This window comes from Fukomys damarensis, unplaced genomic scaffold, assembly GCF_012274545.1.
Source record: "Fukomys damarensis isolate Sample0158 unplaced genomic scaffold, DMR_v1.0_HiC HiC_scaffold_22, whole genome shotgun sequence".
NCBI lineage: Eukaryota > Metazoa > Chordata > Mammalia > Rodentia > Bathyergidae > Fukomys > Fukomys damarensis.
Window position 1 is genome coordinate 24,379,779 of NW_022900934.1, and position 20,496 is coordinate 24,400,274.

At 46.6% G+C, this 20,496-nt stretch overlaps 1 protein-coding gene across 1 annotated transcript in view; it reads left to right on the plus strand.

Moving 5' to 3' along the window:
- Ahcy (adenosylhomocysteinase) overlaps nt 1-18,371 on the plus strand; it is a 19,015-nt gene extending 644 nt beyond the window's left edge. The window contains exons 2-10 of the mRNA XM_010628381.3: nt 6,138-6,328; nt 7,477-7,552; nt 8,994-9,143; nt 9,980-10,092; nt 10,520-10,727; nt 10,816-10,903; nt 11,004-11,121; nt 13,701-13,895; nt 17,979-18,371. Coding sequence (XP_010626683.1) covers nt 6,138-6,328; nt 7,477-7,552; nt 8,994-9,143; nt 9,980-10,092; nt 10,520-10,727; nt 10,816-10,903; nt 11,004-11,121; nt 13,701-13,895; nt 17,979-18,110 — 1,271 coding nt within the window. The 3' untranslated portion in view covers nt 18,111-18,371. The remainder of the gene's footprint in view (nt 1-6,137; nt 6,329-7,476; nt 7,553-8,993; nt 9,144-9,979; nt 10,093-10,519; nt 10,728-10,815; nt 10,904-11,003; nt 11,122-13,700; nt 13,896-17,978) is intronic.
- The last annotated feature ends 2,125 nt before the right edge of the window (nt 18,372-20,496 follow it).

The window sequence follows — 20,496 nt, forward strand, 5'->3', positions numbered from 1 at the left end:
TGTTCTCCGCGCCAGTTCTGCGGAGTGGGGAGGGGGGCGCATGTGCTGATCTGGAACCGGGATCTTGATGGAATCTGCCCTAGGGTTCCAGCCCTACCTGCCTGTCAGCTGGGTGGTCCCTGCCAAGAACCTACTCCTCTCTGGGCCTCCTGCAGGGCAGGCGTGGGCATAGGCGCTCACAAGCGCTTGTGAAGAGAGGCCTGGAAAGCGAACCCAAGGCCGGCGCTGGTCTGCAAGTTGTGGGGACTAAGGGCAGATTACTCAGTCTGTGGGATCACCCACCTGGCCAACGGAAACAAAATCTCAAAGAAAATTTGGAGTGGTTAGAAAGCTCTTTTCTCCTGGCCCAAGAATGGAAGGCTGAAAGTAAACGTTCGTTGAGCATTTACCTTGGGATGGGCACTACTTTCTAGCTCTATTCTGTTAACTCACTTTATTTTTACTGCTTTCCGGGGGTGGGACTCTTCTCACTTTACAATAAAAATCTTGAGACATAGAGCTCAGTTGTGCAGTCTTCGTGATAGGAAGGGATGGAACAGGTTTTCAACCCAGGGCATCTGGACCTTGATACCTTTCACCATTATATACAAGTGAACACACTTGCAACACCCCTAATGAGTTTTAATTTAAAATTCATTAAAAAAATGAATGAAAAATCAATTGAGACTTGCTAGCAGTTTTGTTTTGTTTGGTACCAGGGATCGAATTCAGGACCTTGCGCTTGCCAGGCAGGCCTGGTGCGGCTGAGCTAAATCCCCGGCCTGCTAGCAATTTTTAAGGTAACCAAGACACCATTAAACTGGAGAAGACACCATTGTTTGTGGGGTACTTGATGTATATCTGGTGATTTGTATGTGTTTACAGAATAATCTTTTTAGGTGCTTGCATCATTCCTATACAGAGGTAGAAGTTAGGAAATAACTTGCTGATTCTTGTTGAACTAGCAGTACATTCAGTAGCCACCAGAGTAACCTATTGATCTCATTGTGTAGATGAGAAAGCTCAGGAAGGTTAAGTTAAGATGAAGGGCTGGAATGAGGGCTAGTCATACTGTGGAGATGTGGGTCAGGGTCGGGGGTGATGGGTTGTGTGGGTGGAGATAAGGATTTGGAATGGGGGACCTTGGCTGTGTATGGATGGAGGAAGGGAGCGCCCATCAAGGAGGGCATCTTCTGTAATCCTCAGGGCACACAGCCATGTTAGGGGTGAGTATCCTCACTCCACAGGCAGTGAAACAGGTTTAGAGAGGATCTTACTGTTGCTGTTTGCTTGTTCTTGACAGGTATTCCTGAGACTCCTACAAGTTCTCAGTTCCCTCTGGGTATCAACCAAAGGCCTAGAGCTTGCAGTGTCAGTCCCTCTTTAAACTTGGGAGTTGAGGGTCCCATGGAAAGGTTGGGAGATGGCACAGCTGTCATGGCATTGAAAAAATTATTTTTAACTGGAGGGACAGATGGTAGTTGAGGGGGTCCCCTAGAGCAGGGCCTTGAGAAGGGCCTATACTCTATCCCTGCCTGGCCAGTCCCACCTCTGTCATTGATCGGCTATCATACTTGGGTCAAACTCTGATCTGGGTCCTTTCCTCATTTTTTTTTTTTTTATTGAGTTTATTGGTACATTTTAGGTATACAGTACAGTTACATTCATTATTGGGATCTTGTACCTGTTTTTGTTTTCTTGAGACAGGATCTCTATGTAGTTGTGGTTGGCATTAAACTCACTGTGTAGCCCAAGATGGCCTCTTGAACTCAGTCCTCCCGCCTTGGCTTCCCAAGGGCTGAGATTACAGGCCTGCACCACTATGCCCAGCAGCATCCTCATTGGTAAATACTGGGAGATGGACTTGGTTCAGCTTTGTTTCGTTTTTGCTGCCCTTGTCCTATGTCAGCTCTTTTCATAGATCTCCTTATTCAGTTGTAACAGCAGATCTGTTGATCCCTTTTCTGTGCCAGGCCCTGCTGGGTGCTGGAAATGCAAAGGTGACCCAAGAATGAGGCGGGACAGATACTGTATTTATTGTCTCCATTTTATGAGAGGAGATCTCCCACTTTTCTTCACAGCCACTGCCCACTTCTGATCTCCTCTGAGGTCTCTGAGTCTTTTTGCACCACATATACATAAAGCAGTCAATGAGGCCTTTCAAAAGAAAAATCTGACCCCTTAAAACTCTTGTAGGCCTTCCACCTCACTGGGAGAAAAGTCCTGGTTCATCTACTCCCTCTGTTTGGCCCATTCTGTGTTTCTTCAGCAGAACTATACCAAGTTCTCTCCTGTTTCTAGATTTTTTTTTCCCTTCTTGGTACTGGGCCTCAAACTCAGGACCTTGTGCTTGCCAGGCAGGCTCAGCACCATGGAGCTACATCTATGGCCCTGTTTCCTGATTATTTATAGTACTGGGGATTGAACCCAGGGTCTTTGTACTGAGCTTCCCCACACTTTAAAACAAATTTTTTTTTTTTTTTTTGGTACAGGGGATCAAACTCAGGTCCTTGCACTTACAAAGCAGGCAGCTGGAACCACTGAGCTAAATCCCTGGCCCTTTTAAAATTTTGAGATAGGGTCTCACTAAGTTGCTAAGTAGCCCAAGCTAGTTTCAGACTTTGAATCCTCCTGCTTCAGTCTCCCAGAACACTGGGGTTACATGAGTGCACCGCCATGCCCCACTGTTTTTTGAGTACCTTCTGAGTACCAGCAACTGTTGTCAAATACTATACTTGGGGAAGAGCCTTTCAGGCTAAGGACCCCTTGGGTTAAAGCTCTGAGATGGGAATGAGTTTAGCCTGAAGGGAGTTGCTGCAGGAGGTTGTAGGAACAACTAGTGAGGGAAGAAAAAGGTGAAGGTGGAGGAGTGGGCCTCAAGGCCAGCTGAGGAGTTAGAGGAAGTAATCAGAGGCCTTTGTTTAACTGTTTACTTTAGTAGAACAGTGGAGGTGATAGAATTTAAATTTTTCTGTTTGAGTCTTCATTTTTTTTTTTTCTGGTATGTGATCAAACAAAGGACCTTGTGCTTGTGAGGCAGGTACAGTGCCACTGAACTGCTACATCCCGGCCCAGAACTTAAAGTTTTAAAAGCTTTCCTTTTGGCTGCCATGGGGAGAGTCCAGTTGAGAAATGACAGGTTAGATGAATGTAGTTGAGTTGTGCTTGCATTGCTTATATATTTGAGATTTCAACCCAGAAATAGCTAATGGAGGTGAAAATAAATGGAAATGAGAAGTCAAGAAATCTTACGAATTTTTAGCTGGTTGGTGGTTTTATTTCCTAAAATGGAAGATTGAGGGAGTGTGGCTAAGGAATAGAGATGCTGAGTAGACAGTTGGATTCCACAGATGGGGAACCTTTTAGAACTTTCAGTGATACAAACAGCCCACTGTGGCCCATGTGCCATAGGTTCTCCACCACTGGATTAGACAAATCTCCATCCACAGTTCGGGGGAGAAGTCTGGACTAGAGATAAGTATGTGGGAACCATGACCATAGAGAACGTACTCAAAACCAGAAGATGGGTTGAACTTCTGTCAAGAGTTAGATAAGAGGGAGATTATGAAGCCCCGAGGGTTCCCAAACCTAAATCTGTTAAATGCAGAGGAGTCAGGAAGGTATAAAGAGCATAGGAGGACAGAGTTAGAAGCCAAGTAAAAGTTGGTTATGGTGATGCATGTTTGTAATCCTGGCACTTAGAAGGCTGAGGCAGGACAGTTGTGAATTTGAGGCTAGCTGAGCTATACAATGAGACTATTTTAAAAAAAACAACCCAAAAACAGTAGCTGGGCATGGTGGTGCAAGCCTTGTAATAACAGCATTTGGGAGGCAAAGGCAGGAAGCCAGCTTGGGCTACATAGTGAGTTCCAGGCCAGCCTGAACTACATAGTGAGACCACTCTCAAAGAACAAAACAAAATAAATAAATAAATAAATAAATAAACCCAAATCAAGCCAAACCAAACAGCCAGCTAAAGAAAAAGGTTTGAAGGAGGAGGGAATAATTAGTGGAGTAGGGGAATTGGTGCTGCTGGGAAAAACAGGAACATAGTATTGATCATCAGATGTTGGATCAGGCTGGTCTTTGAGTACCTTGAGAGCAGTTTCAATGGAGCAGTAAGGTCCTGAAGGAGGTGAGAAGGGAGGAGACTAGGGACGCAACAGAAAAAAATCTGCCAGTCTGTAACTACAGATAAGAACAGTAAGAGTCCCTGGAGGAAAAGTGATGTTGTTCTGAATTCTAAATGAATTGTAAAATGAGCTTGTCAGTCAAGGGAGAAAGGTATTGGAGATTTGGGAAAAGTGGAAAAGCAGAGTAAATTTAGTAGGAGAGTGTGATAGGATTGCTGGAATGTGTTATGTCTCTTGGGAGATCTGTGGTCTTCATAAATAAGACCATTGGTATGGTTATCATTCTTTTTCTGTTGGGTTCAGTGTCTTAGGTGCAATGGAGGTTTTAACCAGGATGGGAGTTTTAACAAATGAGTTCTCAGAGGGAGAGAGAGCAGAGGGGATAAGCGTTGGAAATGTAAATTACGGAAGGAAGGAAGTTGAGACCATGAAGAGGGTGCAGTGAGGGACCATGGAAGTTGGTAAAAGTAGTGGATTAGAGGTTCTCACCTGAGTGGCTGCAGTCTTGTTGGAGATGAGGCTCAAGAGGGAGAGAACTGGAAAGATGGGACAGAGTCAACTCATTGCTTGAGATCCAGATTTCCAAAGGAGAGCTACCATTGTTGATGGCCTCCCAGGGTGGGTGGATGGGGTGGGAAGAAGAAGGGGTTGTGTTAAGGTGCAACAAGAAGGATTCCTTCCATGGGGATGAAGTATTTCACTTGTGAAATTACATATTTTCGTCCTGGGGATTGAACCCAGTACCTTGCATATGCCCTATCACTGAGCTACATCCCAGCCCCTCTGGAATTGTTTAGATACACTGTAGGAAGTAGACTGATTTACTCTTATTATTTATTATTAAATTATTAAATTCTCTTCAGAATCCTTTCCCTCTAATCCCCTACCTTCTTGGGTGATTGCAAGGATCTAAGCTTGCATAAAGTTAAAAAATTACCAGCATTCCCAGGCCCCATGTTTGAACTATTAAGTTTGATTTTGCGGGAAAGATTTATAAGCATACCAGGTGACTTCTTATTAGGAAGTTTGCAAATATTGACCCATGTATGACCTTGGGAATGGGCCAGTGGGTTGTGTGTGTGTGTGTGTGTGTGTGTGTGTGTGATGATGATGATTATTAGAAGGAAGATTTTTTTTTTTTTCCAAGAAGGAAAGTATTGAGATAGTGAGAGACCTTGTGATAGTGTCCTTTCCTGCCTGAAAACTTGGGCAACTTTGAGACATTTAGTGTGTCAGATAAAGGCAAAGCAGACCTTTTATTAGTAATAGCCTCAGAGCCAGAGCATATAGCTTAATGTGAAAACTAAGAGATTCTTCTAACTGAATCCCAAAATTCAGCAGTTACCCACCAGTTGTGGGCAAAGCAGCTGAGAACACCTCACTTCTGTGTGTGGGGGTGGGTGGGAATTGCTTGTAGAAGGGGAGCAAAACCGAGTATGCCCAGTTTATTCCTCTCAAACTTACTAATCAGATAAGCCACTCCACCTCCCCCGGAGTGGAGAGTGGTCAGGAATGTTAGTTATCCTGATGAGTTCCTGCTGCATGGAGTGGGGAAGAAGCATTTTCACGCTGTGAAATGAGATCAAGGAATTGGCAAGTTCAAGATGTTGGATGATAATTCTTCTGTGGGCAGAATTACTAAGAGTGATGACTTACAAAGAAAGTTGGAGAGCCAGGAGCTAAAGCCTTCAGGGAATGGGAGTGACCTGGAGGTAGTGGGAGGTATATACATGGGTAGCTGTTTTTCAAAGGGGTACTTCTCTGTTGTAATTTTCTTGTACTTGTGTGAGTTTGATTAAATGTGTTCTCTCACAAGGTGGTAAGCTACACTTAGTCAGGGACTGTGTCTTTCTTTTTAGACTGCCCTAGTTCTGTACATAGTTATTGAATGAGTGAGAGAGTGCGGTGACAGATTGCCAAGCCCAAGGGTTTTGGGTCCATCTGAGGACTGGGTCTGCGCACAGTGGCCATGCTTTATGGTTGGTGGGAAGAGGGGCTCACAGGATTCCCATCTTGCTTCTGTAGCGGATATCAGCCTGGCCGCCTGGGGACGCAAGGCTCTGGACATCGCAGAGAATGAGATGCCGGGCCTGATGCACATGCGGGAGATGCACTCTGCCTCCAAGCCACTGAAGGGTGCCCGCATTGCTGGCTGCCTGCATATGACCGTGGAGACTGCTGTCCTCATTGAGACTCTGGTTGCCTTGGGTGCTGAGGTGAGGCTTACAGCTGTGTGGCTCTGGATGTGTCCTTTGCCTGCTTTGGGTTCAGCCAGGGAAGAATACTGTATGTGTGGCAGGGGGACTCTGGGTGTGGGGTTGACCTTGGGCCAGCAGGGGCTCTTCTTGTCCCTTGAGTTTTTTCTCCGTGTTCAGTGCTGCCATGCTTTGTGGTGGTAAATGTACTTCTGTAGATTTTCTCTCAGACAGGAAGACAAGCTTCTGAGTATACTCAACCCATCCTCCTGACTGAGAGCTCCAGTAGGAAAAACTCAGCGCATTTAGTTGTACAAGGACTGGCTCTCATTGGTCCTCCTAGGTTATGTTTCTGCCCTGAGCCAATCATAGTTGCCAAGAGAATAGTGTACTCTGATTGGTTTAGCCTTCATCATAATGTGGATTGACAGCTCCTCCAAGATTTTAAGGAGTCAGAGCAAGGTGATTTCCCAAAAAGGGGCAGGATAGGGCAGTTGAAGCTAGCAGAGTTCTCCAGGACTCAGTCCTTGGATCTGTTCTTTATTTTCAAATTCCATCACTTGTGGTCTGATTTTTGACTTTAAATCCTGTCTAAATGGTGATGACTCCAAAATACCTGTACTAGCCTGACTTCTAGAACTCTAGTCTTAATATTCTAGTACTGGTATGTCCTCCCCACCTGGAGTTTGAGGTGAATACTTCCAAACAAACTCATGATTTTCTGCCTGATCTTCTTCCTGAAGTCTCCCCCATGTCAGTAAATGTAAACTGTAGCCTGTCAAGAACCTGCAGCATTTCACAGCTTCTTTTTTTTCTACCCTAGACCTCGGCTTCTGAGGCAGGTGGTGGCATCACTGAGCTAAATCCCCAGCCCTTCACAGCTTCTTATCACCTCTACTGTTAGCAGTATTTCTTGTCAGGACTCTTCTTCAATAGCTTCTCCATTTATCTCCTTGCTTCACATCTGCCCCTTCCACACAGCATGAGAGTAGTGTTTGATGTGGATTTTGTCACTGCTCTGGCTCCGGTCTACTCACCCAATGTCCCCAGCCTGTCATTGTGGGGCTGGCCTCTTACCCTTAGCTCCACAGCTTTTCCCTCTTCCTGACCAGTGACCTTACACTTCTGAGCCATCAGTGACCAATTGCTTGTTTCACTGGCCCTTCTAGGTGCGGTGGTCTAGTTGCAACATCTTCTCCACTCAGGACCACGCAGCGGCTGCCATTGCCAAGGCTGGCATTCCAGGTAAAGTCTCACTTGCTGTTGGGGTGTGTGGGAATGTGTGCAGGGCTCTGCTTCCCCCTTTTTGCTCACCAACTCTTACAGCAACAGTCTTTATGGCAGAGGAGAGGATCTTAGCCTAGTGAATCATAGCAAAGAGCTGTTTTGTTTCACCATCATCTAAAACGCTATAGAAGTTGCTTACTGAGACATCTGAAGCCTGTGACCAGGAAGGGCAGGATCTTTTGGCAGCCACATGATGTAGAAGAGGGGAAGTTCCTTAAAAGAAGGGTGCGGACTTATTTTCAAAAAGCTGGGGAGGAATAGGGCAGAGGGTTGTTAGAGAGGTCCATTGACTGACGCATGATAATCTAGGAACCTGGAAAAGACCAGGACTAAAGAGGACAGGCTTCCTCACAAACTGCCGAGCAAAGGCACGCATCTGTTTGAATTTGGGGAAGGTAGTGGTTAGATCTGATGGTGATTAAATAGAACCATCAATTTCCCTTCCTAGCACTTACAGGCAGAGGGAAGAATTTGGATAGTGACTGACTAGGGCCGAACAGGCACAACCGCCACGCTGGCTAGGCTCCATGACCCTCTTCCCAGAAAGGCTTTGATTTTAAAATCATTACCCTGTCCAGCTGGGGAGAGGGCAGCTGTCCCTGCAAGGCCTGCATGGCCTGGGAGCCACACACTAGTGTCCCAGTCATATGATGGGAGGAGCACTGCCTGGCAGTCAGTAGCCTTTGGTTCTGATGCCTATTCTGTACTGCCATGCTGAGTGGCACAGGCATATCTTAGTCATCCCCCCCCCCAGCATCTTTATGTGATGACGATGGTAATGCCTGCCTCACAGAGTTTCTGTGAGGAAAAATAAGATGGGCAGTTAGTCATGTCTGGCACAGAGGAAGTGCTCCATATACAACTGCTTTTAGTAATTTTTTTGGCCAGGCACTGCCTGCGACAACCCATCTCAGAGACTGCTGGGCCCTCCAGACCCTCAGTGCAGAACCAACCCTGGGTCCTGCCTTATGGGTTCACTGAACAGGAGGTCCCATGGTGGGTGGGAACCTGGGTCACTGTGGGCAGATGTCCCAGTCCTTAGAGCCCCGGCAGAAGGGGATGAGAAAGCAATAATTATTTCTAGATCCCGAATCTGAGGTGTTGTACTTGGCCTCTGTCTCATTTAGTCCATACTGTTGTGAGCCTCATTTATTGAAGAAGAAACTGAAGCTCAGAGAAATGAAGTGATTAGCCAAGGTCACACAGCCGATAAGTGCCAGAGCCAGGATTTGAGCTTAGATCTGTGTGGCTCCAAGTAGTGCTCTTACTGCTGCTGAGTTCTCAGGGGGCTGGAAGTGAGAATTAGGAAGGGGATAGTATTAGCTGTACCCTGATGGTTCCCTGGAGCAAAGGTGCTGGAGGGGGAAGGTGCAGCCCTCATGTTCTACTTACTCTCCAGTGTACGCCTGGAAGGGTGAAACAGATGAGGAGTACCTGTGGTGCATCGAGCAGACTCTGTACTTCAAGGATGGGCCCCTCAACATGATTCTGGATGACGGCGGTGACCTTACCAATCTTATTCACACTAAGTACCCGCAACTTTTGTCAGGTGAGCAGTGTGGGTTTGGTGGACTGGATGCTCCTGGCCTGAACAGGGCCTGCTCCTTTGCACGAAGGCAGGAAGTCTGGCAAAACTCCCAGATTCTGTGGAAGACTGGGAAACAGTGGGTGCCTACAGGCTAGAACTTGACTTTCTGACTTTTTGGGTGGGGTTAGCTCAGCTTGCGGGAGGGGGACATGGCTGAGTTGATAGCCAGCATAGGGCCAGGGCTGGGAATATCTACAGCATCTAAACACTGCTCTAACACTGAGAAGGAGCCAGCTTTGTTGAAGGTAGAACAGGAAGAAGAGTAGTTGGGAAGTGGGGTACAGAGAGTACAAAGGCAGAAAAGGACTTATTATTCAGGAAACAGAAATAAAGCCAGTAAGATTATAGTGAACAAAGAGAATCTTCCTTAGGAAATATGACAGGATGTATATGGCGCTTTACTTGTGACCTGAATATGTCAAGAGAAAAGAATTTGGCTTGATCCTGAGGGCAGATTATTTATTGAAGGGTTACGAAAAGATTTCTCTGAAAACATACATGCTAAAAGTAGCTACTGGCGGCTGCTTTAAGACACAAAGGGCAGATGAGAAATGATAGTGACGGACTAAGGCAGGGGCAGTGGGAATAGAGAAGCTGAGAGACTTTGGGAGGTAGAGTCCCGAAGCCTGGTGATGGATTCCCTATAGGTGCCTCCTTACTAATGCTGGCTTGAGGGATTGGGTTGACTGTGGTATCAGTCATGCAGATGGGAACCCAGAAAAAGGAATGGCATCGGGCAAAGTGAGGAATTTGGGTGAGTTCAGATGTGGTCTCTGATGTTCTTCCCTTCTCTTCAGGCATCCGAGGCATTTCTGAGGAGACCACAACTGGGGTCCACAACCTGTACAAGATGATGTCCAAGGGGATATTAAAGGTGCCTGCCATCAACGTCAACGACTCTGTCACCAAGGTGAGCCCTCGCAGTGAATGCTGCAGCTGTTGGCTCCTGGTGCAGCTTAGGAGTGGGCCTGTGGAGGAGGGTGCCCATGAAGGCGGGAAAGGGGCTGTAGAGGGAGGGCAGTGGGTGCATTAGAGAAAGGAAGAATTACCCAGTGGGCCTCAGAGCTGGGTTTTAAGAGCATTATAGCTTTGTCAAGAGCTTTAAACTTATGCAAATTTTTTGACCTAGCAGTCTCTCCTGGTAATTGATTCCTAGGAAGGGTTCTGGACCAGCAGAGAAAGCCTAGGGAGAAGGTACTAGGGGGAGGAGTCCTGGAAGAAGAGGATCAATCGGTTCAGGCTGAGATGCTGAGTGGGCCTCAGGCTCTGGGGCCCTCTGAGGTTGGGATCCAGGGCTTCACCTGCCCCTGTCATTCCCTTGCCCTCTCTCCTTTCAGAGTAAGTTTGACAACCTCTATGGCTGCCGGGAATCCCTCATAGATGGCATCAAAAGGGCCACAGATGTGATGATTGCAGGCAAGGTTGCGGTTGTAGCAGGCTATGGCGATGTGGGCAAGGGCTGTGCCCAGGCCCTAAGGGGTTTCGGAGCCCGCGTCATCATCACTGAGATTGACCCCATCAATGCACTGCAGGCTGCCATGGAGGGTACGATGAGGCAAGGGTTGACTGTCAGCCATTGGGGCCAGAGAAGGGGCAAGGCCACCCTAGATAACCACAGCCGCTGTCTATACAGGCTATGAGGTAACTACCATGGAGGAGGCCTGTCAGGAGGGCAGCATCTTTGTCACCACCACAGGCTGTGTGGACATCATCGTGGGTCGGTAGGTGCCATGTGGGGATCCTGGGGAGTGAAGGGGTGGGGCAGACATGGGGCTGCTCCTTGTTACTGATGCTCTACCACCGGCTTGCGCCCCCCCACAGGCACTTTGAGCAGATGAAGGATGATGCCATTGTGTGTAACATTGGACACTTTGATGTGGAGATCGATGTGAAGTGGCTTAATGAGAATGCTGTGGAGAAGGTGAACATCAAACCCCAGGTGAGAACCCCCAGCCCTGCCAGCAGGCTGGCAGTAGAGGGGTATGGCGAGGCCTGCTTGTGGGCCTCCCACCAGAGAGGTGAGATGGAGCGGTTTTTCCAACCCAGATGGTGGGGTGTAGGAAGAGAGCCTGGTTTCAAGCTAAGCTTAGGTGTCAGACTTGGTGCTGAGGGCAGCTGGAGACCCCGAGGGAAAGAGACAGGTAAGCCATAGTTGGTGAGGTTGCTGTTTTAGAGGATCCTTCTGGCTACCATGTGGAAAAGGGAAGCAGTGGTATGGGGTGGGAGAAGGGAGAGTGCTAGGGATGATGGGCTCACCCAGGGGTCAGACAGAGGAGGAACTGAAAAGGGTGCTGGGTTTCTGGCTGGAACAGATGTGAGAATAGCAGTCTATTTACTGAGCTGGAGAAAGGACAGGTTTGCAGAGGGCATTGAAAGATGAGTTCCTTGGGGGGATATGAAATTTTATTTGGGCTTATTTATTCTCTGGGAAACATTTTGCCTTTACATATCAAGAGATTGCAAGTTAAGCAAGCTCTTTTTTGTTGTTGTTGGAACCTAAGGTTTTGTACGTGATAAGCATGTGCTCTATCACTGACCTACACTCCCAGCCCCTGAGCAAACTCTTTGACTGGGCAGTCTCTCCTAGCAGTTGATTCTTAACTAAATATGTTTGTTTGTTTTGTTTTTGGTACCGGTAATTGAACTCAGGTCCTTGCGCTTGCAAGGCAGGCCACCGAACCGCTGAGCTAAATCCCTGGCATTTCTTAACTAAATATGTATGCAAAGATATTTGCCACATTTTAAAAAGAGAAAACAGCCCACTTACTGTAGGGCACTTTGACTTTGTGCGGTGCTATCTTTGAGATGTAGAGCAGATGTAGACAGGGTTGACCAAAGCTCTGACGCCACCCAGTCAGAACCACAGCACAGGCCCAGCCAGGAGCCCGGAGCCCAGAGCCCCCAGTAGGCAGACAGGCCTGTGGGCACACACCACACACTCGCGTGCTCTCCCTGTCCCCTTAGGCCTTCTGCCTTCCTGTGGGGATTCTCTTTGTGTAGGTCCTTCACAGTTCCTGCCTGGGTAGAGGGTACCTCCATCTCTTTGCCCAGAAGTCCTGGCACAGCATAGGGCAGGCAGGGCGTGCTTCCCTGGTACCTTCTGCAAAGGCATCGTGGAGTGATGGGCACATTTCCACCCAGCTGCCCCCACAACTAGGTTCTGTTCTCACCCTCAGAATTGTCAGCCTTCTTCCCAACTTCATCTTTTTTCTGTCTTCTCAAAAACCTATGATCTTAGGTCATCTTGGACCCCCCTCCCCGAATATTTCATGACAACTCCTCTTGTCACTGTTTAGATAGCTCCTTTTGTTTGGAACAGATCAAATGCCCTTTTCTTTCCCTGTCCTCCAAGCCTCAGCTCAAAGGACCTTCCTTCCCCTTCCTAGCCAGCTGCTCAGGCAGAGGGCAGTGCCTGTGTGCTTTGTACGGCACCCACCTCATTACGGTTGGAATCACTGCCTTCCTCCGTCGTTGCACTGTGAGGCCAGACCCCAGGTTGATGTGTCCCTGCAGGGCCTTGGCTAGATGGGTGCTGGTGAATGCTCATGCAGTGAAGGAATGCTTGATGAGCATTGGACGACTTTCCTTTGACTTGTGCTAGGCCTCTTGGAGTAGTCTGAAAACCTAGGCTTTGGGGGGAATATTTGGGAGTCACTGTGAGGAAGGAGGAATGAAAGGATCAGAGTAGAGAGAAGGCAAATTTGTGTGGTCAGGCAGCTGGGAGGGTTGGAAGATTGAGGGCCTAGAGGCTGGCGTTTCCACATTCACTCACTCAACTGCGGCAGTCACTCCATGGATCATTTAAATAGGAGTCTCTGGTAGTGTGACCATGTGTTCCCTTAAAAGATTTTTTTTAAAATTTTTTAATAGGCATGGGGAGGGTTTATTAGGCAGAAATCTTAGGATGCACTCAAGAGCAATAATTATACCATTAGCTGCTACTTACGAGTACCTAGTATATCCCATGTGCTTTATGGGTGTCCGCTCATTAAATTCTTAACAGATCTGTGATGTTATTGGCTATTATTATTACTACTATTTTTATTATTATCATCATCTTTTTTAAAAAATTCATTTTATTTATTTTTATTTTGTTTTGCTTTTTTTTTGGTACCGGGTATTGAACTCGGGTCCTTGCGCTTGCAAGGCAGGCCACCGAACCGCTGAGCTAAATCCCCGGCCCATTATCATCATCTTTGATGGTACTGGGGATTGAATCAATGACTTTTGCACTGAGCTGCCTCTCCAGTCCTTTTTAAATTTGAAATGGGGTCTTGCTGAGTTGCTAAATTGCTCAGGCTTGGCTCAAATTTGTGATCCTCCTGCCTCAGCCTTCCGGAGTACTGGGATTAGAGGCATGCGCCTCCATACCCAGCTAGCTATTGTTAGTTGTATGTGCCAGTTCTGTTTGAAGGTTGTTTGTTTTGGGGCATTCTGGGCCTCTCCTGGGCAAGGTACGAGGCAGAGGTGTCATGAGGCAGTGCCTCCCAGCCTTCACTGTTGTCCTGTGACTTGCAGGTGGACCGCTACCGGCTGAAGAATGGGCACCACATCATCCTGCTGGCTGAAGGCCGGCTGGTCAACTTGGGTTGTGCCATGGGCCACCCCAGCTTTGTGATGAGCAACTCCTTCACCAACCAGGTGCTGGCGCAGATTGAGCTGTGGACCCATTCAGACAAGTACCCTGTTGGGGTTCACTTCCTGCCCAAGAAGGTGGGTTCTTGCTTCCCCCTCAAGTGTCCAATCTTGGGCTTCCACTGAGGGCTTGCTAGAATTTATAAAGTGCTTGTCTGCTCTTTTAGAGTTGTTCACAGGGTCCTCTGTGCTACAGAATAATTCTCCCCACTTGACAGAAGAGGAAACTGAGTGGGGCCTGACTCCTGGAGTTTATCTATTGTGCTAAAAAGAGCATGGGCTTTGGAGGGGGACACCCCAGGTTTTGGTCTCAACATCACCACATGAGGCTTTGTAATTCCGGAAAGTTACATACTTTCTCTGTGCTTCCCTTCTCTCATCTGTAAAAGGAAGGTGATGAGGATTGTGAGCATTTCCTTAATTTGGGGTCCCAAACCTGCATGTCTGTAAAGGGATGCCTGCCCCTCATTTATCATCATCTCCCAGCTCAGATCCATTGGACCAGGGCTTCTGAGCTTGGAAGAGAAACTGCATGCCAAGAAATGGCATGAAATAATTTCTCAGTGTAGTCATCTCATTATTGTTTTTAGAATAAGTGAGTGGGTTAACTCATGTCTGCGAGTACAGTCTGTAGGCCTTCTAATAAGCTGATACAGCACTAAGCACGATACCTGATACCCACCTTGGGCGTGGGAGGGTAACCATGACGGTGAGTCCTTCTGAGGTCAAATGCAGCACTCATTCACACACCCCTTGCAAACTGCCCATCCCCAGGGGTGAGAATTGTATTTTAGTTCTGCCTCATTTTGGCAGTATCACAATGTTCCTTTGTTCTTGCCTGTCTGATACAGTGGACCCTCAATTTATGACCAGCCTGACATATGAACAATTTAGACCAGAATTCTATTATGATCAGAATTCTAGTTTTAACGACCAAAGTCTTGAGTTACGACCCAAATCTCAGCCTCTTGTGCTTCCAGATAGTGTCAGATACAGATATAACACTTAAAGAGTTCTAGAAGGAACAGTACAACATCGCTTTCTGTATGGGATTAATTGAGAAGTCCTGGGCCGATGTCCTCTCTTAGGACACTGAGATCTTCCTGTATACAGGAGAGAGACTTTGAAGACTATGGAGGAGCAGCCTAACTCTTCAGTTGACCAAGTTGAGTTATAACCAGCCCTTGAGAAGAAATTGAGATCCTACGTCAAGGGTCTGCTGTATTCAGTTTCTCTACCAAGAGTATCTTTTGCTTTTCCAGACATTGGTTACGGGAGGGTCCACGGGGTCTCCCTACCAACCTACCACCCCATGAAAGGCTGGTTCTGCCAATTGAGGAATCAGGAAGACATCTGGGTAGACACTCAGGGCCTTGAATCTTACACCCCAGGACCAGCTAACTCCTTCCCCTTTGTCTTCCTGGGCCACTGTCCTGGTGGACCAAATGTTTTACCCAGAAGGACCTCAAGAGCCACCTTGGTCTGTGCAGCCTACTAGATCCCCAGTTTTGTTGTAGGACTAAAATTTTTTTTACCTGGCCCTTCATCTGATCCAGATTGGGAGAAATATGACTGAATTTGGGGAGAATTGGTCAGGTTTGGAAGTAAAAAAAGGTAAAAGATTTGCCTTCTCACTAAGATCCATCCTTATCTTCTTCCATCTCTGCTAAGATGTGGCTTGGGAATGGGACGTTCCTGCTTCATGCCTCCTATGTGTAGGTGAAGGTTTAGATACCATGGTTAGCAGTAATGATAGAGAGGCCACGGTTTATTAAACTACCTACTTGCACTAATCATTGATCTTTGTAACAGCTGTGAATTTCAAATGGTTGTTACATCTGTCCTACAGACAAAGAAACTAAGGTTTGGAGATCAGCTTGCTCTCATAGCTATTAAGTATTGGGCCAGGAGTAGAACTCAACTGTATCTGTCCAGGTTGTTAACTATCATGACACACTGCCTTCTGACTCAGGGTCCTGAGAGGAGGAAAGGCATCCTGAGCTAGGATCCATCCCAGGCCAAAGGACCATTCAGTGTATAATACACTCTGAGAGTTGGAGGCCTTCATTCCACTGCTAGAATTGACATGGACTTTGGACTAGGCTGGTCCTCCCTTTGTGTGTGTCTCGCTTGAGCGCATAATCACTTTCTCTAGCTCTAGCCCTTCCTTTATTCCTTAGGGATGGCTTTGGAGCTCTAGTGGATATGAAACTACTTGGGAATGTAACACCTCTGTGGGCTGGGCCATGGTCAGAAGCTGTCCTGCCATCATGGATGGAATGTAGGGCCCTAGGGGCAGAAAGAGGTTCCATCTGGCACTAGCAGCTGAGAAAGGGAGAACAACACTCAAGAGTTGACCTTTCTCTAAGTGTAGCCTGTTGAGGTTCTTTTCATGCATTTCAGCACTAGTCGGTTTGTCTTACCTAACCCCAGCCTCTGTCCTTGGTTTCTTCATAATCTCTTCAAAGCTGCCCTGGGTGCCATTGCTCAGATTTTTAAGATATGTTTTGGGGTATTGGAGCCAAATACTGGCTTTGTCTTTCCCTAGATGTGTGACCTTGGGCAAATCATTCCACCTTTCTGAGCCTTGATTTTCTTATTTGTAAAAGAAGTCCTGGCAGTTTTTACTACTCAGTGTCCTTTTGGTAGCCATTGGGGGAATTTTGTTCAAATCAGGATGCTAGTTACCTATGACTATAAAACAGTTTAAATTAAAAACTTAATGGCTTAAAACAATACATATTTAGCCAGGTATGGAAGCATATATCTGTTGTCTCAACTGCTCAGGAGGCTGAGGCAGAAGATTTCTGAGGTCAGGAGTTTGAGGCCAGCCTGGGCAACTTAACAAGAACCTGTCTCCAAAAAATGAAACAGTAGCTAGGTGTGGTGGCTCACACCTGTAACCCTGGGTAGTTGGGAGGCTGAGGCAGGAGGAGGATGGCAAGTTTGAGGCCAGCCTGGGCAATTTAGTGAGACCCTGTTTCAAAATTTAAAAAGAGCTAGGGATGTAGCTTAGTGAGCCCTGGATCTAATTCCTAGTGCCACAGTAGCAAAACAACAAAAAAACTAATACACATTTGCCTCTCAGTTTCTCTGGGTCAGAATCTGAGATCTGAGTAGCTGGGTGGTTCTGACTCAGGTCTCTCATGAGGTTGCAGTCAAGATTTCTACCACTGAAGACATCTGAAGGCTTGTCCAGGATTGGAAGATTGACTGCATGTCACTTTTTTTTTGGCATATTGCTCTTGATGGGAGGTCTCAATTCCTCATCACAGGCCTCTCCCTAAGGCTTCTAACATGCGATCAGGAGTTGGCAGCTAACTTCACTGATGGAGTGACCCAGGGGAAGCCAAGGAGGAGGCCACATTGCCTTTTGTGACCTGGTCTCTAATCATACTCCATTGCTTTTGTTTTATTCTGTTTATTAGAATTCAGTTACTCAGAGATGAGAATTAGTTTCTACCTCTTGAATGAAAGAGTATCAGAATTTATGTTTGCTTATTTAGTGAACTTCACATATATAGATATATTTTAGTCAAAAAAAGTATAATCAAAAAAGGAACTCTATTGACTATATAATGGGGAAATATAAGATTCAGACACTGGATCCAGGATTTAATTTCATCATAGTTTTTGTTTTTGTGTGGTGGGCTGCTGGGGAACCCAGGAACATGCTAAGCAGGTGTTGTACCTCTAAGCAACATCCCTAGGCCCATGGCTCTTCTTTCTGTGTCTCTTGGCTCTTTTTTTCTCTGTATTCATTTCTCTTGTCAAATAGATTGGCAGCAGTGAGCGGAGATGCCCTGCCCTGTTTAGGAGTCCTGGTGGAATTGGAGTGCCCCGTCTCTGCCTCATGGAAAATATGTCCTAGACCATAAATGGCATTTTAGTGATCTGCACCAGTTGGTAGAAGATAAATTGATGGTCTCACTAGGGTGACTTGGAGGATGTGGCATGGTTCCCTCTTGACAGGAAACGAGGCATCCAGAACAACATACCTACTAGGGCTGGGTGTGAGGGTTGAATGAACTATAACATGGATCACACACATGGCAGATACCCCAAAAGAGCAGTCTCTGCCTTTTGGTTGCCGGACACAGGTAAAGGATCCAAGGTCATGGTATTTACCTCAGGTTTTCCTTTTGTTTCTCCCCATCCCAGCTGGATGAAGCGGTGGCTGCAGCCCACCTGGGCAAGCTGAATGTGAAACTGACCAAGCTGACTGAGAAGCAGGCCCAGTACCTGGGCCTACCCCACGATGGCCCCTTCAAGGCTGATCACTACCGCTATTGAGAGTGAGAGCTGCCCTTCACCTTCCAGCTGCCATCTTTGTTTTTCCCACTTCTCCTGCCCAAGAGCACGTGGCACCGGTTTTGCACTTGCTTTCCCAGTGTCCTCTGTGGGGCCCCCTGGGGCTGGTCATCCATCATCGTGTTCCCAGGGTGGCAAGGGAATTGAGAGGTGTCAAGAAAAACATCGACAAGGAACCACGAGCTCAAGGGAAGTGCTCGGTCCGTCAGTCCTTCCGTAGGCTGGAAGTTGGTAGTGGTGGTCACAAAGTGCATGCACATTGCTGTCCAGGCCCTCATCTGGCCTATGGACTTAGACCTTTGTGCTTGGTTTACAGGTTTACTCATTTCTCAGCCCATGATAGATGAGAAGGAGTTGTATCAAGGGGCAAAGAAAAACTCTGGGAGTTTAAATGTTCCTGAGAGCTTGGGTTATTTAGTGTTGGGCCTTCTTGTAAATCTCAGAATATTGAGGTTGGTCCTTGTAGTCCCTATCTCACAGGGATTAGAATAGTCTGTTAAGGGAGCATTGAGAAAGGACAAAGAGGTACTGGCGAGAGGCTGACAGGGGCTACAAAAACATAAAAGCAGGCCTGACACTGTAACATGGTTCCTACCACAACCCTGGGTGAAGAGAACTAATTTGGCTTCTAATGTTCATGCAATGTTTAGAATATTAAAAGAAGGCAGGAAGGTAGGTAAATAAAAATTTGTGTTCCTAAAAGAAGCCTGAGCCTTTATTATATACATAATCTACTGCTAGCAATGTGTGACACGAGCAGAGGGCTATAACTAGGTACTGATGATGTATTGAGAAGACGAGGGGTCACCTGCAGTGTGGAAAGGGAAGGGCTGCAGGCAGCTCCTTAGGCTTGGAGGGATGAGTAAAGAGGAAACCCTTAACGTTTCAGGGTGTGTCTTAGAAATAACCTGTTTCTAATTTTAAACTTTTTTTTTTTGGCATCAGGTGCTTGCGAGGCAGGCAGTGGAACCACTAAGCTACATCCCCAGCCCTGAGACTATCTTTTAATTGGTTTATAAGTTTAACCCATTTAATATTGTAATCTCTATATTTTCCTCTTATTTTTTGAGTTCTATCAAATTTTGTCTCCCCATTCCCACTTTTTGGATTGATCCAGTGTACCTTGGGGATTATTGAGCACTTATTGGGTACTAGGTGCTCTGTAGTTGATTTATTTTTTCTCTTAACAACCTTAGTAATATTAGCTAATTTTACAGATGAGAGTGGCTCTCCTAAACTCACATGAGGCCTCATGATGTGAACCACAGGCATGTGGGTGGGAAATTGGACTTCCTCCTGTTTGCCTAAATGATCACTTACTGAACCCCTCACTGATCTTCAAAATCAAACAAAAGCAAGAGCCTGCCTTGCTTAGGAAAGACTAAGGAGACTGCTCTGAGGGCCATCCACTGAGTAAAAGGCCTGATGGAGATGCAGAGATGTTTTGAGAGCTGACACCAACTGGGTGGGAAAAATCAGGTGCATAAATACAGCTCTGGCATCTCTGGCCCTTGCTTTCTGCCTAGCTTTAGAGTTCAGTGCCTGGTGGCAGGAGAAAGACATCAGAGGAGAGGTGGTGCTTGAATAGATTTTTAAAGAACTGAAGATTTTTAATTGGAGAAATTGAAAGTAAACAGCAGGGAACACAGCACAAATTTGCAATTGTAAGGGGAGTTGGGTATGGAGGAGTTGTTTGGCTGTAATCTAGGAGGTGCCATGAGAGGGCTGGAGAGGTAACCTGAAGGACCGGAAGGAAAGGTCTTGAACATCAGAGTGAGGCCTTTGGTTTTAATCTAGAACAGCACAAATACCTGAAGTGTCCCCACTTTCACAATTGTGATGCTTGTTTTTGTATTCTCAGCCTCTGGCTGTGAAGTGGAGGTATTAACCACCATGTTGCTAATAGGAAAAGAAGAGAGTGGCCTGACCCACAATCCTAACGGTAACTAGTGACCCTTAGACTCATACCGGTTGATCTGAATGTAGGGTTATGCTCTCATGTGAGACATGGGAAGTGTAGTGTGAAGCCTGTTTCATTTAAGACAGATTTTGACAAGGCAGTATCTGGGATTACCAGAGGCAGGAGACCACAGAAGTTAGACCAAAACGAGTATCACAAGTATTCAGGAAAGCACCTCCCTTCCCCAATTGAACGCAGGTCTCATGCTACACAAGGGCCCTACCACTGAACTACATCCTTAGCTGCAGGTAAGGCTTTAAGGGGACTTCCACTCAAGCTTAAGGATTAACATTGCTGATTAAAAGAAACCGGGCTGCTCCCTGAACACAGGAAGGGGCAAACTTTATTGAGGTTGCTGTGATAGACTAGAATCATGAGTGTATTCTTTTACGAGAGTTCTCTGTGAAA